Source organism: Acanthochromis polyacanthus, chromosome 14, assembly GCF_021347895.1.
Source record: "Acanthochromis polyacanthus isolate Apoly-LR-REF ecotype Palm Island chromosome 14, KAUST_Apoly_ChrSc, whole genome shotgun sequence".
NCBI classification, from domain to species: domain Eukaryota; kingdom Metazoa; phylum Chordata; class Actinopteri; family Pomacentridae; genus Acanthochromis; species Acanthochromis polyacanthus.
In genome coordinates, this window is record NC_067126.1 from 7,620,678 (window position 1) to 7,642,462 (window position 21,785).

The 21,785-nt window shown below is 44.2% G+C and overlaps 2 protein-coding genes across 2 annotated transcripts in view; both read left to right on the forward strand.

Annotated features, from left to right (window-relative positions):
* LOC110959563 (succinate--CoA ligase [ADP-forming] subunit beta, mitochondrial) overlaps positions 1-21,785 on the forward strand; it is a 333,454-nt gene that overhangs the window by 245,982 nt on the left and 65,687 nt on the right. The window lies entirely within an intron of this gene.
* On the forward strand, positions 3,262-11,978 carry LOC127537096 (uncharacterized). The gene is made up of 2 exons (XM_051958843.1): positions 3,262-3,858; positions 9,744-11,978. Exon 2 carries the CDS (start codon positions 10,036-10,038, stop codon positions 11,488-11,490), a length of 1,455 nt encoding a protein of 484 aa, XP_051814803.1. The 5' UTR covers positions 3,262-3,858; positions 9,744-10,035; the 3' UTR covers positions 11,491-11,978.

Here is a 21,785-nt window from a genome sequence, read left to right on the forward strand (position 1 = left end):
ACATCGAGTGTGCTTGAATTATTTGGTTTTACCTCCAAAAAACAAAAGAAATAATTCAAACTTGTGTTTAGTTCTGGCACTATTGCACTTTTGTTAATTGTTCTATTTATAATTGTTCTGTCCTGTTCCTGAGGAATAAAACCTGAACAGAAAAGATTTGTGAATGGTTACTTGTTTGACTGCATTACAAACTGAGTCAAGCCCTGCAAAAAGCATCAATTTTAATTGAATAGAACAAAACATTTAAGTTAAAAGCAAATGACAACAATAAATAAACCACTCAAAACAACTTAAATGCTGTATTAGAGAAACTGAGGGACTAATACAGCATTTGACCTTTTTTCTTGAAATCTTTGGGAAACTATTGCACGAAAAAGGTGTCATTCTTAATGTGTAGTGCAGCATATTGCAGGGGAACATGAACTGGTCTGAAAAAAAAAATTCAGTCAAAAATAATTTTTTTTGCTTTAATCCCTGCTTTACACAACAAATGAACAAAAAGAGGCACAAAATGACCAAGATCAGGCACAAAACAACAGAAATGAGGCAACAAAACAACTAACCTCTGGCATTAAATTCACAAAAGAGACACAAAACGACCAAAATGAAACACAAAAGCACCAAAATGAGACACTATATGACTACATTTTTTGTCACTTATCAACCAGAAACTGCAAAAGTAGAAAGAATCCACAGATTTTCTACTTTTCAACACCCCTTAAACATATCCTGTACAGTGTGCTGCTGATGACATGGACAAAGAAAAGGTCTTCTGGAGGAAAGTTCTGTCAACTCTGGTTGATCCTGACAATAACAACAATCACAGCAAAGGAGAGCAACACTCAGCATTCACCTCCATCTCAAGCATAACAGGCAGTTTTTTGAATGTCCACAAAAAAGTGACAAAGGATCTTCGACAAGCATCTCTATGTCATTTTTAAATGGTTTAACTGTCTGACAGTGTTAATTTTAATAGGCATGGCTCAGTGGGTAGAGTGGCCGTCTTGCAACCGTAGGGTTGTGGTTCCATCCCACGGCCCGTCGTGCTCATGTTGAGGTGTCCCTGAGCAAGACACCTAACCCCTAATTGTTCCTGATGGGTCGTGGTTAGCGCAGCTTCCACCATCAGTGTGTGCAATTTTGTTGTACTTGTTGCAATGACAAATAAAGTTCTATTCTATTCTATAAAATATGCAGATTCATGTCTGCAGCAGCGACAGATGAAGGTTGTAGGATGTGAACATGTATGACATAAATTTGTGTACGGCAGGTCTGAGATTGGAGCCAATTAGCTTTTCTTTCTGTCATGTGCAGAGCAACATCCTGACACGACGCTTCATCTATCAGCACTTTGATCTGAGGGCGTCTGGAGGTGGAAAATATCCCGTAGGATGCAAATCAAACAAAGCATCGTGGTTTGTTTGTTTCTTTATTTGTTTATTTGATAGGGACAGAACAACAAACATTGTTACATTAACTGATGTCATGTTCATAGGTCAATCGCTAACAGCTAATTCGCAGACCTGGTCCCTGGTGTTCCTTAATGTCAACTCGTCACTTGGACCCAGTCGAACTGACTATGTCTAGGCTAAAGATGACAACCAGGAGAGGCTCTCGGGGTGGTAAAAGGATAGACCCTCGGCCCTGAAAGCAAAGAGGTGATAAACCGAAGGATGCTGCTTGTGGGCCATCATTGCCCACAACTTTACAGCTTAATGTCGAGGGCCTTCACGCAAGCAAGATCTGCGTGATAAGCCAACTGGCTTCAAGACATAAAGCTCTCGTCATCCTGCTTCAGGAGACCCACTGCACCAATGCAGACCAGCTAGTCATTCCACATTACACACTAGCTGGAGCGGTTCTCAGCAGGAAGCATGGCCTTGCTACTTTTGTCTATGAAAAGTTGAAATGGACCCCTGTTGACCAGTCTTGTGCTGGTTCAGCAATTGAGTGGCTCTCTGTAGACATTGACGGTGTTAAGATTGTCAATGTTTACAAGCCACCACCCTCGCGACTGATACCATCAGCCATCCCGGTGCTTCCACACCCCAGCCTCTATGCTGGCGACTTCAATTGCCAGCATTCCGAATGGGGTTACAACTCTATCAGCCCAGATGGAGAATGCCTGGTTGACTGGGCAACCAAGAGTGACCTTGTGCTCCTGCACAATCCAAAGTATGCTCCTAGCTTCTTCTCTGGTCGCTGGAACACCGGAACCAATCCAGACTTGGCGTTCGCGAGCACTGGTCCAAACAGCTGGCACCTGGACAGGCGTGTTTTAGAAAAGTTTCCGAGGTCCCAACACCGACCCTCGCTTATCACGGCTACAAGAACGGTGGTCCCAGTACCAACTGAGCCATATAAGCTTTTGAACTTTCGCAAGGCCGACTGGAAACTGTATGACCTCATCACAAATAAGCTGGCTCAGGACCTTCCCTCTCCTGATACCAGCCATGTTGATGAGGCATAACTGGACTTTTGTGAATCCATCTTCACAGCAGCCAGACAATCGATCCCACGCGGTTGTAGAAACAACTACAGACCATGCTGGGATGCAGAGTGCGAAGACCTCTACCAGGCTTTTCTACAGGCACCACAGGGTGAGGAATCAAGCAATGCTGCCTCTGCTCTGCATGCTTGCCTGGACGAAAAGCGGAAAGAACGCTGGTCAGAGGCTGTCAACTCCATCGACTTTACGCACTCTAGCCGGCTGGCATGGAATATCATTAATAACCTAACGGGCAGATCCAGACAATCGCAACGTGTTTGCCCCATCTCCTCTAATTCCATTGCTTCGCAACTGGTAAAGAATGGGGTGTACAGGACAAAAGACCGTGAATCGGCCTATCTCGTGAATAAAGATGTGACCGAACTCTGGAAAATTCCTACGCCCCCTGGTGAAACTATCTCCAAAGACTTCACTCCGGAGGAGTTTACTATTGCTCTCCAGTTACTGAAGTCTGGAAAAGCCCCGGGGCCTGACTCCATCTGCCCAGAGCTGATTATCCATGCCGGAGCTGCTTTAAAGTCCTGGTTGAACAAGTTTCTGTCTTCCTGCCTGCACACACTCAAAATTCCCAAAATCTGGAGGAAAGCATTAGTAGTCGCCATTCCAAAGCCGACGAAGCCTCTAGGGGATCCAAAGAGTTATAGACCAATCTCTCTTTTGTGTATCCCCTTTAAGATCATGGAAAGACTTATCTATGCCCGTGTTGAACCCACCATCGACCCACTTCTCCCTCAGGAGCAAGCTGGATTGTTAGAGTTGAATTTGTAAATACATTTATCATAATCAAGCCCGAGGGCATTAATTGATTGTATATAGTGTCTTTATATAATAATTTTCATTACATACCCACACACACACATCTTGCTCTTCTAGTCAGTATATTTCCACTCTTACAGCTTAGCACACCCCCTTGTGTAACTCGAGCTATTTCTTATCTTATGCTATGTTTTCGTTTCTGCTTGTGTATAAAATAAACTTCGTATGGGAACAGTCTTTGTAGCTCGCACTAATGTGTCTTGTTACACTGTGCTGTTACCCTTGCAAGTAAAAAGTTACAGTCTCCGTGTCTTTCTGGTTCGGTGAATATCTTCATATGATATGTGGGAGCTCTCAGCGGAGCTACACTCTGACATATAACTTGGTCCTTCGAGCCGGATCCGAGGATTCCTTCCCGACGTCGAGGAGAGCCGACACCGAAGTCTGTCGACAGCGATCGTCGCCAAGCAGCGAGATCTGAAAATCCTGGGACGTGAATTCGTGGCCAGGTCGGTGAAAGGAAAAGCGGTCCCTCGGCGCTGGGTGTGAATCCAAGGATCCGATCCAGGAAGTGACACCGATCAGAACCACGGGTGAGAAAGAGATTCCGCTAGCATGATAAAATAGATTCCGCCGGCAAGGTGTACACAGGTGTGAGTGTGAAGATTCCGCCGTAAGGCATGATAAAATAGATTCCGCCGACATGACGAAAGAGATTCCGTCGGCAAGGTGTACACGGTGTGAATGTGAAGAGTGATTGAGAAATTCAAGCACATTATAAGGTCTAGGGTACCTTGCTGAATTTCTGATTTATTATTTTCCTTGTTGTTGACGACGTACTGGTGACAAAGGGATTAAGGGCGAGCTGGACTCATAAAAACTAACACCGCTGCAGCTTATCTGCAGTAGAAGGATGTGTTAGTGTCCTCCCGTTGTCTCATGCCAGAGAACTCGACAACAAGTAGCTATGGGACAAAAACACAGTGAATTAGAAGGCGATGAGAAGTTTATGGAAAAATATGCGGAAGGATCAGGAGAAGTGAGTCAAAAAAGATGGAGGAAAAAACATAATTTCTCGGGCAAACTAGATGAGAGAGAAATCCTAGAACTCCAAACTAAACTAAAAACTGAAATCCTCCAGACAAAAAATGATAAAAAGAAGAAGCGCAGAAAGGATGAATACAGACTCTCAGATAAATGGCTAGAACAGAGCAGACTCAGAGCAGAAAAAAGGAAAGATAAAAATGAGAAGAAACAGAAAAAGGTTCTAGCACTGGTTAATCCAGATGAGGAGACACAGGTTCATTCAAGGCAACAAACCACTGGTGGTGGGGACGCGCGGGGGGGGCTCCCTAGCGCGCAGGGAGGGCTCTCCAGCGCGCCGACACCGCCAGAGGAACCAATAGTCGTTAAACCAAAGAAAAAGACCTCTGCAGAAAAAAGAGACGATTTCCTCAAACAAAGACGTGGTTTGACAAAAACTTATGAACTTAGAAGCCAGATTAGGGAAGAACCTGACAAAAAACCTGAACTATACCCAAACTTGGCCCCATATAAACCAGCTGATTATGGCAATGGCACAGATGATGACTTTGAAGACAGAACCCCAAAAAGTGACGGAGAGTTGTGTCCTATGGTGGAGGTAGCAAATCCACGTTTTGGTACAGTTGTTGAAGGTGTTCAGGACACCCACGAGACTATTTTAGTTTACAGACCATGGACAGGCAGAGACATTGACCGAGCACTAGCAGGAATACCAAAACCAGAGGAAGATCCTGCAGGTGCAGTAGAGTCCTTAGAAGGTCTAAGAAAAAGCCACCATTTAAACGGTCCTGAATGCCATCAACTGGTTAGAACCTATTTGGGCTCTAAGTTCTGTCGTGTTGAAGGGAACTTCACAGGATATGGTACTAACCATGATCCTTTGAAACATGATAGTGGAGACTTAAAAACTGCATTTGATGCGCTAATGGACAGAATAAAAACAGAATTCATGCGAAAAGCCGATTTTACACAAATAGCACACTGTAAACAAAAGGAAGGAGAAGAGCCTGTTGACTATAGGCATAGATTGGAAAAGGTTTACAAGGCTCACTGTGGCATGGACCCTTCTAATGATAGAACTGGACCCTATCAACAACAGCTAAAAAGGGCATTTATCTCTGGGCTCCAACCTTCAGTGAAGAATTTTGTAGAGAAACACTGGGTTGGACAAAATACAGGCGCAGTTGAAGAAGCTGTAAATTGGGCAGTACATGCCACTGCTGTCATTCAGAAAAAACTAACTAAACCCGCGGCTGCGTATTTTTCTGATGAAACGCCAACCTCCACAGTACTCTACTCTGGAGCGTACAGAGGCAGAGGAGGTTTCAGAGGCAGAGGGAAGTTCCGTGGTAGAGGCAGGGGTAGAGGAGGTAGACCCGCCACCTCAGATGATGTATGCTATCTATGTGGCAAAACAGGCCACTTTGCACGCAATTGCCATACAGGAAAGCGTGTATATAATCCAAATAGCACACAAAATTGACAACTACTTACAAGCTCCTTGGAGGAGGGGGTTAACACCTCCCTAAGCCAACCCCATCATGTAGAAAATAAAAATCAAACTATGATGCAGACCGCCACAGACACCCCAGACGTAGATGTTTTCGCAGCACTACAAGCATTAGCTGTAAATGAAGATTTGCCCTATAGAAAATTATTTATAAATGGCCAAGAATTTGACTGTTTGTGTGACACAGGAGCCTGTAGAACAGTTTTAAAAGCACCACCTCCTGGAGTAAAATTCTCAACTAACACAATCCTAGTCAAAACAGCGAATGGTCAATTAGGTCATCATCCACTCTCTAACCCGGTCAAAATACGGGATAAACAAACGGGAGTGTATACCACCTCAGCAATTCTGGTGGATCGCAATTGCCCAGTTAATCTATTGGGCAGAGATGTAATGACAGCATTAAAAATTTGTGTTATTCCTACAAAAAAAGGAATGACTTCAGCTGTCGTCTCTTGCGGACTCAATATAATGCAGGGCAAAAAACCCCTACATTATTATTGGACTTATGACATTTCTAAGCATGCTGAAGGACAACCAGCACAAACACTATTAAAAAAATCCAAAATGCACATCCGCCTGCACAGACACAAATGCGTGGTCCTGATGGGCTACATGTCACCATTAGATACAAAACAACACCAGGACCCGATCATAGTTTTGACAAATGGTTCTCCGCACAAACCACCCCTCAAATAATCACCCTTCAACACGTTTATCTAGATAAAAGAGGAAATGGGGTAGCTTCTGTTCTGCTTTCACCCGAACAACTGAAATTCTTTAGGGGACAAATTCCCCATACTCCACATGTCTCTCTGTCCAAAGCTCCAACAATGGAGTGGCATCAACTTGAGGGTTTGTTGCGGAAAGCACAAGCCGACACCTATGAACCCATTCCAAATTTTGACTGGCAAAAAGGTCAACGTTATGGGTTCATGAGACAACCTCTTGGGTGGCGTGTGAAAACCACACCATCCACACATTTGGATGAAAAAGAAACCTGATCCTTAATTTGTCTGTCTTTAGAGGATTACCCAGAATTAAAAAATCTGCCCGAAGATCTCTGGTCTAACAGCCCTACAGATGTTGGACTGATAAGAGATTTTCCACCTGTTGAAGTAAAAGCAGCCACCTCTTATAGACCACAAATTCCTCAATATCCGCTGAAACAAGCAGCAATAGAAGGTATAAGACCTGTTATTGCAGACATGGAAAAATCAGGGATTATTGTGAAAACAAAAAAGCATGTTTGCAATACACCCATTTTCCCTGTTCAAAAAGCACATACAGGACAATGGAGGATGGTTCAAGACTTGAGAGCGGTGAATGATGCTGTACAGAAAACTACACCTGATGTTCCAAACCCAAATACATTATTAAATGAAGTAACTTCAGATAAAAAGTGGTTTTCAGTTATAGATTTAAGTAATGCTTTTTTCTCTGTACCACTACATTTAAACTCGCAACACTGGTTCGGATTTACATTTGAAGGTACACAGTACACCTATACACGATTACCACAAGGCTTTACAGAAAGCCCCCACATATACACTCAGGCTCTCAGGTGCTCCATGTCAACATTTCAAATTCCAGAACACAGCCAAATTCTGTTGTATGTTGATGATATTCTTGTGGCTGCAGACACGCAGGAACACTGTAAACAGACAACGATGGCAGTGTTACGACACTTACATGAAACAGGTCATAAGGTTTCATTACACAAACTTCAGTTGTGGGCTCCGCAGGTGGTGTATTTGGGCCATAATCTTTCAAAACATGGGAAAGCTTTACTCACTGACAGAAAAACTGCAATCCAAAATGCTCCAAAGCCGCGAACAAAACAACAAATGATGTCATTTTTAGGACTTTGTAATTTTTGCAGATCCTGGGTTCCAGATTACGCAGTGTTCTCACAGCCACTGCAAGATTTAATATATGGCAAGAACATGTCGTTAACAGATGAGATTATTTGGACTGTACAGGCTGAGGAAGCTTTTAAAAATCTGAAATTAGCCCTGCAAACTGATGTTGTTTTGGCTCTACCTGACTACAACAAACCGTTTGACCTGTTTGTTAACTGCAAAAATGGGCACATGACTTCTATTCTTACACAAAAACATGGTGATACACCTAAGCCTGTAGCATATTATTCTAAACGCTTAGATAATATCGCAGCAGGTCTCCCACAGTGTGTACAAAGTTGTGCAGCAGCTGCTCTTGCGATTTCTGCCTCTGCAGATATTATTTTATGTCACCCACTTTCCGTCCATGTTCCACACTCTGTGGCTGCAGTCCTGCTGCATGCAAATCTTCCGTTTCTGACTCATGCCCGTCACATTGCCTATACTTCTACATTGTTGTCACAGCCACATATAACTGTGCATAGATGTAGCTCCTTAAATCCAAGTACGCTTTTGCCCACTGAAGGCGATGGAGATCCACACTGCTGTGTGACTACGACAAATGAAGAAACAAAGCCACGACCTGACATTTTTGATCTCCCACAATCTGGTTTTACTGATATTTTTGTGGATGGTTCTGCTTCTAGAGACATTCGAGGAAATAATTGTGTAGGTTATGCAATAACAACAGTAACTACAGTCCTAAGAGCAGAACGCCTGCCACACACGTATTCTGCACAGACGGCTGAACTTCTAGCAGTCATTAACGCTTGTAAGATGTTTGAAGGGAAATCGCTTAACATTTACACAGACAGTCAATATGTGTATTCTTCTGTCCACCATTTCGCTCGAATTTGGAATAACAGGGGCATGAAAACCTCTGGTGGGAAACCTCTTACACATGCCTCTCTGTTGAAAAATCTTCTCTTAGCAATTCAGTGTCCTGCTAAATTAGCGCTGTGTAAATGTAAGTCTCACCAAAAGGACGACTCCGCCATAACACGGGGTAATAACCTTGCAGATGTTGCTGCAAAACAAGCTTCATTTGGCACGCAATGTTCTGGGAATGACCTTTTCCTCTCAGTAGACCTAAACATCTTGGCGGACGCACAAAACACTGCTCCCACGGCTGAACAAGCTTCTTGGCTCAGACGTGGAGCTGTTTTGCAAAATGGCCTTTATCATATTCATAATAAGCCCGTTCTTCCGCGTTCTCTGTTCCCCACAGCCGCCCTCGTGAGCCATGGTCTAACCCATGTCTCAACAGGAGGGATGGTATACATGGTACAGAGACAGTTTTTCGCTGTGAACTTTTCTGTCTTTGCCAAGGAATACTGTAGGAAATGTTTAATTTGTTGTAAGAACAATCCGCAAGGGAATATGAGACCAAAGAGAGGGCAGTTTCCTCCAGCACAACACCCCTTCCACACAATTCATATGGACTTTATTGAGCTAACAGCATCAAAAGGACTAAAGTATTGTTTAGTGGTTGTAGATGTGTTTTCAAAATGGGTTGAAATATACCCAACCAAAGATAACAGCCATAACTGTAGCAAAAGCACTCTGCAACCATTACTTTCCAACGTATGGTATTCCCGCCATAATTAGATCAGATAATGGTACACATTTTGTAAATGCAATCATGACACATTGCTCACAGGCATTGGGTTTTTCACTAAAAAATCACTGCGCATATCATCCACAATCCGCCGGCCTTGTAGAACGTACGAATCAGACAATAAAGAACAGGCTAGCCAAAACTATGGAAGAAACCAAGAGGCCTTGGCCAGATTGTTTATCCTTGGTTAAATTGTGGATGAGAATTACGCCTACAGGAGACACAACAATAACACCTTTTGAGATAGTGCATGGGAGACCTTTTCCACTTCCACAAAACAATAATCCACTGAATCATAGTGAGAGAGAAGTAACTTTAGCAGATTGGATGATGCATATGTTAAAAACGAGAGAAGTTCAGAGTTCCAATAATCTGCCAGAGTGTTCTTCTCCTTTGTCTACACAGAAGCTCCAGCCTGGAGACTGGGTCCTGATCAGAGTCCTGAGGAGAAAGAATTGGAAGTCGCCTCGGTGGGAAGGGCCGTATCAAATACTGCTGACGACACCCACGGCAATAAAAATTGCTGAACGGCCCTCGTGGATCCACCAATCGCACTGTAAGCTGATACGACTGGAAGCCGAGCCAGATCAACCGACGGGGTAGCGGTGGAAGTCCGATACAAAGGGGTCAGTAGCACAATAGGGTGCTGACGTCTCAATCCGGTGAAGAACCCAACTAATCCGCGCCCAACTTTAGAATGGCTCTCTGGCGACTTCTGCTAGTCGCAGGGGTGACTTTGTCACTCCTGTGGCTCCTCTTCCTCTCTCTCTCCTCTACAGGAACTCACAGGACTAAAAGGACCCATGAACACTCCATGGCAGCGACTTGGGAACAGAACTTCTGGTATAAAGCTATGAATTTTACAGCACGACAGAATAATGTCACCAATTGCTACGTGTGCTCACAATTACCTCATCATGTTACACATCAGACCATTTTCACTCCTATAGGACTTAATAAATCAGAAACAATGTGTATATTTGGTGAAAGTACACTCAGAATGCTAAAAAATTTCACTGGTAACATGTCATACTGGTTTCCAAATTGTACTATTCATGAGGAAAAATGGCTGGATCCCACTAATTTTTCACAGGCTACGAACACCACATTAGGTGTAGGAATTGCACCATTACGAACTAACATTCCTTTCCCATTGTGTCTCCAACGCACCTGTGGCGATATGTACAGGCATCACTTACCAGGAACACCTAATTGCATCCATATAATATCACTTTCCAGTAACTCGTCTGCTATCTTATCATCAGTTCCCTTTGTTGCAGGATTTAACACATCTTGGTGGTTTTCTGAAGATAAATATAGGACTGGAAGAAACATAACAACCTTTAATCTCGGACCAAAAATCTCCACTCCACCCGAAATGATGTGGCAATGTGGAGGACTTCTTTATTGGTATTTGCCATTTGATTGGTGCGGTACTTGTACCTTAGTTCATTTGCAACCTGCTGTAATTGTCATTACTGACCAACAATTGGAGAACAGGACATATATACACACACACCGAATCCAAAGCCGTGAAACTAAAGAAGAACAACAACCTGCTTTCAGTAAACCAAAACGTTTTCTCATGTCTTTAGTTCCTTCATATGGTACATCAAGATTATCCGCAAGTGTAAATAAACTTTGGTTTTCTCTTAATAATCTCACTAACGCACTAATTGACATAACTGATCAGCTAGAAAACGATCCCGAACTTAAGGCTATCAAACAAATGACACTCCAAAACAGAATAGCTTTAGACCTTCTTTTAGCAGCACAAGGAGGAGTTTGTGAAGTTGTTAATGACCATTGTTGTACATACATCCCTGATCACAAAGGCAATTACACTTTAATCAGACAGAAATTGGATGAGATTAAAATAGACATTTTAAGAAACCAAGACAAAGGTATTTTTCCAGGCTGGGATTTTACCTCTTGGTTTACATCTGGTGGTATTTTTCAGACTATTAAAAGATTTGTAGTTATAAGTATATGCATTTTGTTACTATTTTGCATTTTTGCTACCTGCATTTTACCATGTTTGAGATCCATGATTTCTAAAATGATAACTACTTCTATTATTGCTTATGCTGCACTTGAAATGGAAGAACCACAATGTGACTCTAATGATGAGAATGATGATGTTGAAGTGTAGTTTAATGATGTGACAGCAGAAAATGTTTTTACAAGATGTTGTTAACTGAGCTTCACACTTCTTGATCATGATAAACAGGAGGGAATGTTAGAGTTGAATTTGTAAATACATTTATCATAATCAAGCCCGAGGGCATTAATTGATTGTATATAGTGTCTTTATATAATAATTTTCATTACATACCCACACACACACATCTTGCTCTTCTAGTCAGTATATTTCCACTCTTACAGCTTAGCACACCCCCTTGTGTAACTCGAGCTATTTCTTATCTTATGCTATGTTTTCGTTTCTGCTTGTGTATAAAATAAACTTCGTATGGGAACAGTCTTTGTAGCTCGCACTAATGTGTCTTGTTACACTGTGCTGTTACCCTTGCAAGTAAAAAGTTACAGTCTCCGTGTCTTTCTGGTTCGGTGAATATCTTCATATGATATGTGGGAGCTCTCAGCGGAGCTACACTCTGACAGACACGGTAGATCAACCGTAGATCAAGTCACTCTTTTGACTCAAGAAATTGAGGACAGCTTCTCGGCAAAGAAAAAAGCAGGTGCTGTGTTTGGTGATCTCACAGCAGCCTATGATACCATATGGCACCATGGCCTCACCTGCAAGCTTTTGCGCCTACTGCCTGACAGGCACATGGTCTCTATGATCATGGAACTTGTCCGAAACCGCAGTTTCACCCTCACTACCGGTGATGGCACAAAAAGCAGGTTGCGACGTTTTCGAAATGGCGTCCAGCAAGGATCAGTCCTGGCCCCTCTCTTGTTTAACATCTACACCTACGACCTGCCAGCACTTACCGCTAAGACATTTGCCTACGCAGATGACTTGGCAATTGTGCACTCAACTGGGGATTGGCAGGCGTTAGACGGGGCACTCATACTGGACATGGCGACACTATCGAACTACCTCCAGAAATGGAAATTGAAGCTCAGTGTAACAAAAACAGTAACGGCAGCCTTCCACCTGTACAACAGGGAGGCAAAACGCGTGCTTAACATCACTGTTGATGGACGCTCTTTGCCATTTTCTACTCAGCCTATATATCTCGGCATTAAATTGGACAGAGCACTCACGTACTGCCAACACTGCGCAAAGTCACTGCGCAAAAAGCTTACAACACGCGTCGGGCTTTTAAGGCGATTGGCTGGTACAAGCTGGGGTGCTGGCGGTAAGACACTCCACACAGCCACCCTAGCTCTGGTCCATTCTACCGCTGAGTACTGCACACCAGCTTGGTGTCACAGTGCTCACACTCGTCTCGTAGATAAGCCGATCAACAATGCTCTGCACTTAGTGACTGGATGCCTCCGTCTGACACCAACGGCCGACTTACATATACTTTCTGGCATCCAACTTTCTGAGCTTCGCTGCAAGAGAGCCACATTGTCTCTGGCTTGCCAAGCGCTGGAACCTGGTCATCTTTTGCACGACTGTCTCCATTCTCCTCCATCTAGAGGACTTCGGCAGCTTAAGTCGAGACACCCATTTGTCCCTGCTGCACTGGAACTGCTGAATGATTCAAAACAGTCGGGCAGTAACGCAGCAAGCTGGGCGGACGACAAATGGAACACGATATGGAAAGAAAGTTCTTCCAGACTTTGTGGATTCATTGCAGAGACCAGCACATCACCATCTGGAATATCTTTTCCTAGACCCGCTTGGGTCAGGCTTAACCGCCTTCGAACTGGTGTTGGCCTCTTCCGCTCAACTATGCATAAATGGGGCATGGCCTCCTCTGCGGCATGTGAGTGTGGTGCAGAGGAGCAGACTGCAGACCATGTGATAACATCTCGCCCCATATATCGCCATCCAAATGGGCCTTATGGTCTGATTAGTGTAGATGAGACCTTAGTCAGTTGGCTGACTAACATCTGCCCTGAGATATAACGGTTTACACCTTCTGCTGCAAGATCTTTCTCCAAACGAAGAAGAAGAAGAAGTCACTTGGTGTCAGGCTTCATTTGCTGGCAGGTTAACTGAGGTACAACAGCATTCATTTGGGCTGTGTGTTCACTCAGTACACTGTAACAAAAAGTTATTTTTACGATAATAATCTGTTGTCGTCAGAACACTGCCATAAAATTACAGTAAAACATTTTCTTCATTTACAGTAAAGAAATGAGTTGATACTGTTAATTTTTTAAATTTCACTGTAAAAAAAAGTTTTAACCTTTCAAAAAATGTTTGTTTTACTTGAAAATTTGAATGGAAATACCTATAAAATGATATTTTGAGTGACCTGTTATAAATATTACACCATTTCCATTTTTCCAGCCCAATAGTTACTGCATTTAATGTCTGATAAATGTATTTTTAGCAATGAATATTAAATGAAAATGGATAAATTGTGGTTCTCGCTGTTATGAATATTCAAGCATATGTTATTATGAACACAAAAGTACAACAATTTGACCACTACAAACTGTAACTTTTACATGAAATCAATGCAAAAGTGTTTTTTATTAATATTACAGCATGTTTTCATTATTAGCACAACAATATGTACATTTAACTGTGAAAAAATGTATTATTTCAAAGAAATAAATGCAAATATTAAAGTTTTGATGTTATACACAGTAGAGAAATGTTTCACATTTTTCTCTTGATTAACATGTTTATGGTGATTTCATGTCATATAAAAGGTGTCAAACTGTTTCAGAGTTTACAGATTTTTATGTCATGGTTTGACAGTTTTACACGGTTAAAATTACAAATGGTTTTTACTGTGTACTCTGAGCATCTGGTCAGGTTTCTATTTTTTTTTTGTACAGACAATACAAGATCTCCAGATTTAGATTTAAAACTTTATCCCTTAAAACATTTAGATATGGAAAGCATTCAGAGAGCGCAGCACTCTGCCAAGGCTGCTCAGTCGTTGTATGGTTTGTCACTGCTGACACTTGAAAAAAATTGTGGCAGAAATCATGGCAGCATAGAATGTGACCATTTAATATAGATAAACCCACAAACAATATGAACTAGTACTGAGAACAGGTGTGTGTTCTGCATGTGTATGTTATGTTTGGATACCGAATCATGTGACCTAAATATGTAGCGGGCGGCAGGAATTGATGGGATTCAGAAACACCCCCACAATTTAATCAGTTGTTCCTTGTATCATTTCCAACAGATAAGTACCGATAAGTCCTCAGTGGTGGATTTTTAGTAGGATCACAATCATGTGATCATCAGCAGGCAGCTGATGTAGTGTTCACTTGTTGTCATAGTAACAGTGATGCTGTGCTGCTATCTCACAATGATACAGAAATTTTTAACAAATCCATGGATCCAGACTATAAGCTGCATCACTGCCAAAATCTAATCAGGTCGTCCTTGTGTCATTTCTGACTTTCTGTCAGGGCTCCCTCCTCACCCCCGTCCTTCCCACCTGATATCCCAAATACCCCTTTATCCCCATCTGTTCCTCTCTTCCTCTCCCTCTCATGCTCCTCTCTCCTGTTCCTCTCCCTCTCATGCTCCTCTCCCACTCATGCTCCCCTCTCTCTCTCTGTTCCTCGGTTTCTGTCTGTGTCTCCCTTCAGTCTCCCGTCCGCTCCTCTGCCCCTGGCTCTCCCTCTGTCTCCTCCTGGTCTCCCATCCTCTCCACTGCCTCTGTTCCTTCCCCAGTGCGACACCTGAGTGGAGTGCAGGCTCACACCTGCCTCCACTCAGGTAATCAGCCTTCCCCGTGGGTCCCGGAGAGCTGACGGACAATACTCTGATTACTCTCCACTGCAATAAGAACCGGCTCATCCTTCCACTCCCTGCCAGATTGTTGAACAAGACATACTTATTCAGCTGTCCAGGATCCCCTCAACCCTGCTCCCTTGTCCGCCCTCCTGAGAACATTCGGCACCGGTATCTCTCCTCCTGGACTCCTCTTTCTGCCCAGACCCCCTTCCTGGAACCCCGACCAGTTCCCCTGCAACCTGGCTCTTCTCACCCTCCGCCATTATCCACATCCCCCAACAATAAAACCCATTCTCTTTCCACCCAGCCTTGGTAGTGTGGCTCTCTGCTCGGGTCCAACCTGTTAATCCGTGACAGAACAATCTGGCCAACATCGGATCCGGAGAGCCCACTACCAGGGTTCGGACCAATCCTCTCCCCCTCAGCCTTCGCCTTTTTCTGCAATCAGAATCCCTTCATGCAGCTTCTCACCTCGTCTCCCGATTTCCCAGCCACCAGTAAGTTACCAGTAAGTTACCCTTTTGCTTTAGCCAAGTGCAGCCCGTTGTTAATTTAGTTAAGTTGGAACCCTCCAGTTTAGTCCCCAGTCATCATGTCCAGCTTTGACTCTCAGCCCCCACCTGTTTCCCTCACCTCCCAGGAATTATGTAATCTTTTGTTAAACCGAGCCCTGGGTTTGGACCCCCCAGCTTCCAATCCAAACCAGTTCCCCTGCCACCTGTGGAGCCAGCCTCCAAATGATCTGGCCACCGGAGGCATAACACCAGGAGGCGCCATTGCGCCCTGGATTCTGCTTCGGCAAAGCCCCACGCTGACCCTCAGTCTTCTGTTTATGTGGGAGCCATCTTCCAGTCCCCTGACCAGCACCAGATCCAGACCCCGACCCAGTCCTCCGGCCCCCAGTACCAGCCCGCTGATCCCCAGGACCAGACCTCCGTTTTCCCCAATCAAACCCAGATCCAGTCCTCTGTCCCCCTGAACCAGGCCCCGACCCAGACCCTATGCGCCTCCCTAGAACTTCTCTTTTCATGCAAAGAGAACAGTGTTTATTTCTATGCTCTAAGCGATCTCTGGTGGGAGTGGAAGGAGGACCAGAAAGACAGCACAATGATCGTGGCTCGCAAATTAGCTGCCCAGAGGCCCTGGCTGGTCTGCCACCTACCAAGGGAGATGCAGGACTTTCTAAACACTCCACCCTGTATACAGTCTGACCCAGTTCCGCCCCCGGAGGGGCTCCCGGATCCAGTTCCACCCCCGGAGGTCGTCGACGCCCCCCCTCCAGTTCCCTTGGGGGTCAACGCCCCGCCTCCAGTTCCCGTGGTGGTCGACGCCCCGCCTCCGCTCCCTGAGGAGGTCGGCGCCCCGCCTCCGCTTCCTGGAACCTCGGCAGCCTGAGAAAGGCTTAAGGCCTCCCCCGAGTCCATGAAGAGGCTCTGCACCTCCCCTCCTGCTCTGCCCCCGGAGGGACCCCTGGATCCTGTGCCGCCCCCGGAGGGGCCCCTGGATCCTGTGCCGCCCCCGGAGGGGCCCTTGGATCCTGTGCCGCCCCCGGAGGGGCCCCTGTATCCTGTGCCGCCCCCGGCCCTGTGTTCAGTCCTGCCCCCGGAGGATCCACCGGACCTGGCTACAGCAGGTCCGGTGGATCTGCTGTAGCAGAGAGCCACACTACCAAGGCTGGGCCGGGTCCCGCCTCCACCGGCTCCCAGTCCGGCCTCCGGCCCAGCCTTGGTAGTGTGGCTCTCTGCTCGGGTCAAACCTGTTAATCCGTGACACTTTCCCTGAAAATTTCATCCAACTCTATTAGTTCATTACCTCCGCCAAGGAGGTTATGCGATCGGATCAATTTATTTATTTGTCTGTCTGTGTGCGTGTCTGTGGACAGGATTTCTCCAAAACTACTTGTCGGATCTTCATGAAATTTTCACCAGAGGTGGATTTTGGCCAAGGAAAGACTCCATTCAAATTTTGTGTTGATCCGGATAAGGATCTGGATTCTGGATCCGGAATTAGATTTTCCAACTTTACCATCAACATCTTCCCTTGGCAGAGGTCAGAAATCTCGGATTGCTCTTGTTTTGGAGTAATGTTGCGCACAGACAAGCAGACAGACGAACATACGCCGATTACCACATTGCTCCGTCATTCCTTTGGCAGAGTAGTAATATGGGTTATAACATCAAAAATGCATGGACACCTGGACATTACCAAAACTATTATGGGGTCCAATAAGAACTCTCAGTTCTTCCGCTGCTTTTCTGTTTGGACGTTTGTCACATATAAGCTGATGACTTTCTGGTTTTAGGGCCCCAAACTGTGGAGAAACCTCCCTGTGGACTCGAAAATAGCCAATGCTTCGGCATTTTTTTAAAACATCCACATTGTTTTTTATCTGTTCTTGGCAGCTGCTTCATTCTCGTTTGAAGCTCTGCAGGCCTCAGATAATACGTTTTCTCTGAGGAAAACTCCACAGGATTCCCAGACTGTCATGTTTCCGTCATAGTCTTGTTTTTTTCACCTCCTAAACACCTTTTAAATTGAATGTCAGGTATGTTCTGTTAAAGTGGTTTGTTGGACTACATGACTACATGTTCCTTTGGGGACAATGAAGGAGATATATGTATCTAGTTTTACAGTGAATGGAGAAGTGTAGAGGCAATTTAAAGATCTGCACAGTCTAAAGAAAGCAATGATGTAGAATTACATCATTGTAATGATGTAATTCTCTGATGTAATTCATTACATTACACCAAACCTGGCTGTGAGGCGTGGCGGTCTCACAGCCAGGTTTTTTAACTCTAAAACCCTCCTTAGACCCTTCAGACTTGGTCAGCAGTCAGAGGAAATGAATGAACAAGAAGAAGAAGAAGAACTGGAACAAACACAGCGACATAAACGATGTCGGCGGCGAGTGTAGCTGTGCGTACTGGAGCAGCTGGAGGCCCCCGAATCAAAATTGAGATCTGTGTATATAAAACCACTGATGGCAGGGTAATAGTTGAAGATGAACTGATGAATTTCATCATTGTTAAAATGAGAACATTGCCCAGTGACGAAATCGTGTTGTTGGTGACTAATAACTTTTCCTCTGAATGGATTGAAGAGTCCAAGAGTTTGCTATTTGAAATGTGCCAAACTTCAGTGCGGTGCGTAAAGCACAAGGGGCCACAGAAAGATATGAACAACGTGCAAGATTGTATCAAGAACTGCTGCAAGTGTGTTCTCAGTATGGATCAGACTTTGATATAAAATACAATTCAAAGAAAAGTAGAATCATGATCGTTCGGAGCAGAGAGGACTCTAAGCTACAGTTCCCTGACTTCTTTCTGTCTGGAAGTAGGCTGAACATGAGTGAGGAGTGCAAATAGCTGGGACACTATGTGACTGCAGACCTTTCTGATGACAAAGACATTTACAGACAGTGTTGAATGCTCTATGGACAAGCTAACATGTTGTTCCGCAAGTTTGGAATGTGCTCAAGAGCTGTAAAAATCAGTTTATTCAAGGCCTATTGCACGCCAATGTACACAGCTCACCTGTGGAGGAGCTACAAACGGGCCAGCATGCAGAAACTTGCTGTAGCATATAACGATGGTATGCGGATGCTACTTAGGGTTCCACGCTGGAGCAGTGCGAGTCAGATGTTCGTTAATGTAGGTGTGCCCACATGCCCTGCTGTATTGCGCAACCTAATGTTCAGATGCAGGAGTAGACTGTTGAACTCTTCCAACAGCATCATTACTGTACTGACCAACCCTGGACTAAGTTCAGTGCGGTACTTTTCTATTTTATGGACTCACTTTGCCAGTGTCCAAACACAATAAGAAGCAGACAACAAAAGACACCAAAGACCGTTTACAGTCCCAAAATCCACCCCTAAACCTTTTTTAAGTTTAGATTTTTCATAGGTTTTCTTTCCGTTATAACCTTCACATTTTCATATGCGAGGATTTTGAATGTTTTACATTCAAACTTAGACTTTGCCAAATAAACTGTTAAATAACTCAGTTGGATGAACAAATATCACAAAGCATAGAAACACAATTTTTCTGGCATTTTTTGAAGACAGTGATGCTAAAAACATACAAGGAAGATAATAGATTATGATGAATCACTGCAGACTCAACTACCCAACAGTGTATAAGGGAGTTAAAGTCACATCCACAGCAGTAAAATGCAACATACAAAGTAATGCAGTGGTAATGTCTTTTCAGAAACACCATAAAGTCAGTTTTGCTCATAGATGCTTGAATAAGTTTTTGAATGCAGAACTTTTACTAATAGTAAAGCATGTTCAAAGTGTAGTGCTAATGCTGTTATTTAGCATCAGAACCAGTCGCTGCTTTTCATTTTGTGTTCCAATAAGAACTCTCGGTTCTTCCGCTGCTTTTCTGTTTGGACGTTTGTCACATATAAGCTGATGACTTTCTGGTTTTTAGGGCCCCAAACTGTGGAGAAACCTCCCTGTGGACTCGAAAATAGCCAATGCTTCGGCATTTTTTTAAAACATCCACATTGTTTTTTTTCTGTTCTTGGCAGCTGCTTCATTCTCGTTTGAAGCTCTGCAGGCCTCAGATAATACGTTTTCTCTGAGGAAAACTCCACAGGATTCCCAGACTGTCATGTTTCCGTCATAGTCTTGTTTTTTTCACCTCCTAAACACCTTTTAAATGGAATGTCAGGTATGTTGTGTTCAAGTGGTTTGTTGGACTACATGACTAAATTTCCTTTGGGGACAATGAAGGAGATATATGTATCAGCCATATTTTTCTGAACTTATTACCTCCTCCAAATTCAAAGCGCCTAATAAAAAAACTTTATGAATTCATCCACTGCCTCAGTCTCCTCAGTTATTAAACATGAAGCTCTGGTCTGTGACATCATTCCAGAGCGCAGTCAAAACTCGGACTCAGATTCATAGAGTTTCAGGAATCAATGAGTGGAGCTTAAGATATCAGTATTCATTGTTTTACGCTTCAAACACATATTTCTGAATTGCTCAGATATTCAGCTTACCATTGTGTGGTTCAGAATAGTTTTACAGTGAATGGAGAAGTGTAGAGGCAATTTAAAGATCTGCACATTCTAAAGAAAGCAATGATGTAGAATTACATCATTGTAATGATGTAATTCTACATCATTACATTACATCAAACCTGGCTGTGAGGCGTGGCGGCCTCACAGCCAGGTTTTTTAACTCTAAAACCCTCCTTAGACCCTTCAGACGTGGTCAGCAGTCGGAGGAAACGAGTGAACAAGAAGAAGAAGAAGAACTGGAACAAACACAGCGACATAAACGATGTCGGCGGCGAGTGTAGCTGTGCGTACTGGAGCAGCTGGAGGCCCCCGAATCAAAATTGAGATCTGTGTATATAAAACCACTGATGGCAGGGTAATAGTTGAAGATGAACTGATGAATTTCATCATTGTTAAAATGAGAACATTGCCCAGTGACGAAATCGTGTTGTTGGTGACTAATAACTTATCCTCTGAATGGACTGAAGAGTCCAAGAGTTTGCTATTTGAAATGTGCCAAACTTCAGTGCGGTGCGTAAAGCACAAGGGGCCACAGAAAGATATGAACAACGTGCAAGATTGTATCAAGGTGCTGAATGAGTGCGGTGACAACATTCCCAGATTTGTATCTTACAATCTGGATGGACTCCCACCTGTTGGATCTGAGCACGTGGATGCATCTGCGCTACTCAGCAGAATTCAACAGCTAAGTCAAAAAGTATCTAGTCTGAGAATGACTATGGAAAGCCAGACGTGTGAAAACGTGAGCCTGAGGACGGTCGCAGCGGATTTGGAGCTACGCCTGGCAGCTTTGGAGGGGCAGCACGCACCGCCAGTGCAGACTTCCAAAGGCGCACGACATGCTTGAGGAGAGATGGCCCCAATGCCAACTACGGATGTGGAGGGCGTAACAGCACAGAGTGGCTTGTCACTGGGAGAAACAACTCATGGACACGGTGCTTCCAGGACCTCCGCTCCCCAGTCACCAGCGTGGAGTACTGTACTAAAGAGAGGAAGACCCCCTCGACCATCCGCGGGGACGCAGCCTAACTCTGCCCCACAGAGTCGTCCTAAAAGGGAGCAGCGGAGGAAAATCGGAGTAATTGGCACCGGGACTGCAAGCAATATCCCAGTGATCAAAACGAAACTGGTGAGTGTATTCGCCACGAGGTTCTCTTCTGAACTAAATGCTGAAACCTTGTATGCTTATTTGACTGAGAAACAAATATTGAGAAAAAAATATTGTCAACCGGTACACGTTTTGGTTCATTCCATATAACAGCAGAGTGCAGTGAAGTGGATGAACTGTACAACGCGCAACTTTGGCCAGAAGGGACTTATGTCCGCCGTTATTATGAGGCTCGCAAACCGAGAGCTACTGCTAGCTTAGCCCAAAGGAGGTGGGGAGAGCCTGAAATCAGCTCTCTACCTGGCGATACGCTTAAGGCTGGGGCTATTGAGGCAGTCAGCGAGGCGAGCACTCGTAGCTAACAACATAAGCTATGAACATTAATATCGGGTCATATAATGTGTGTGGATTACACGTTGGGCAGGAGGATAGCGACAAAGCTCGCCGCCTTGTT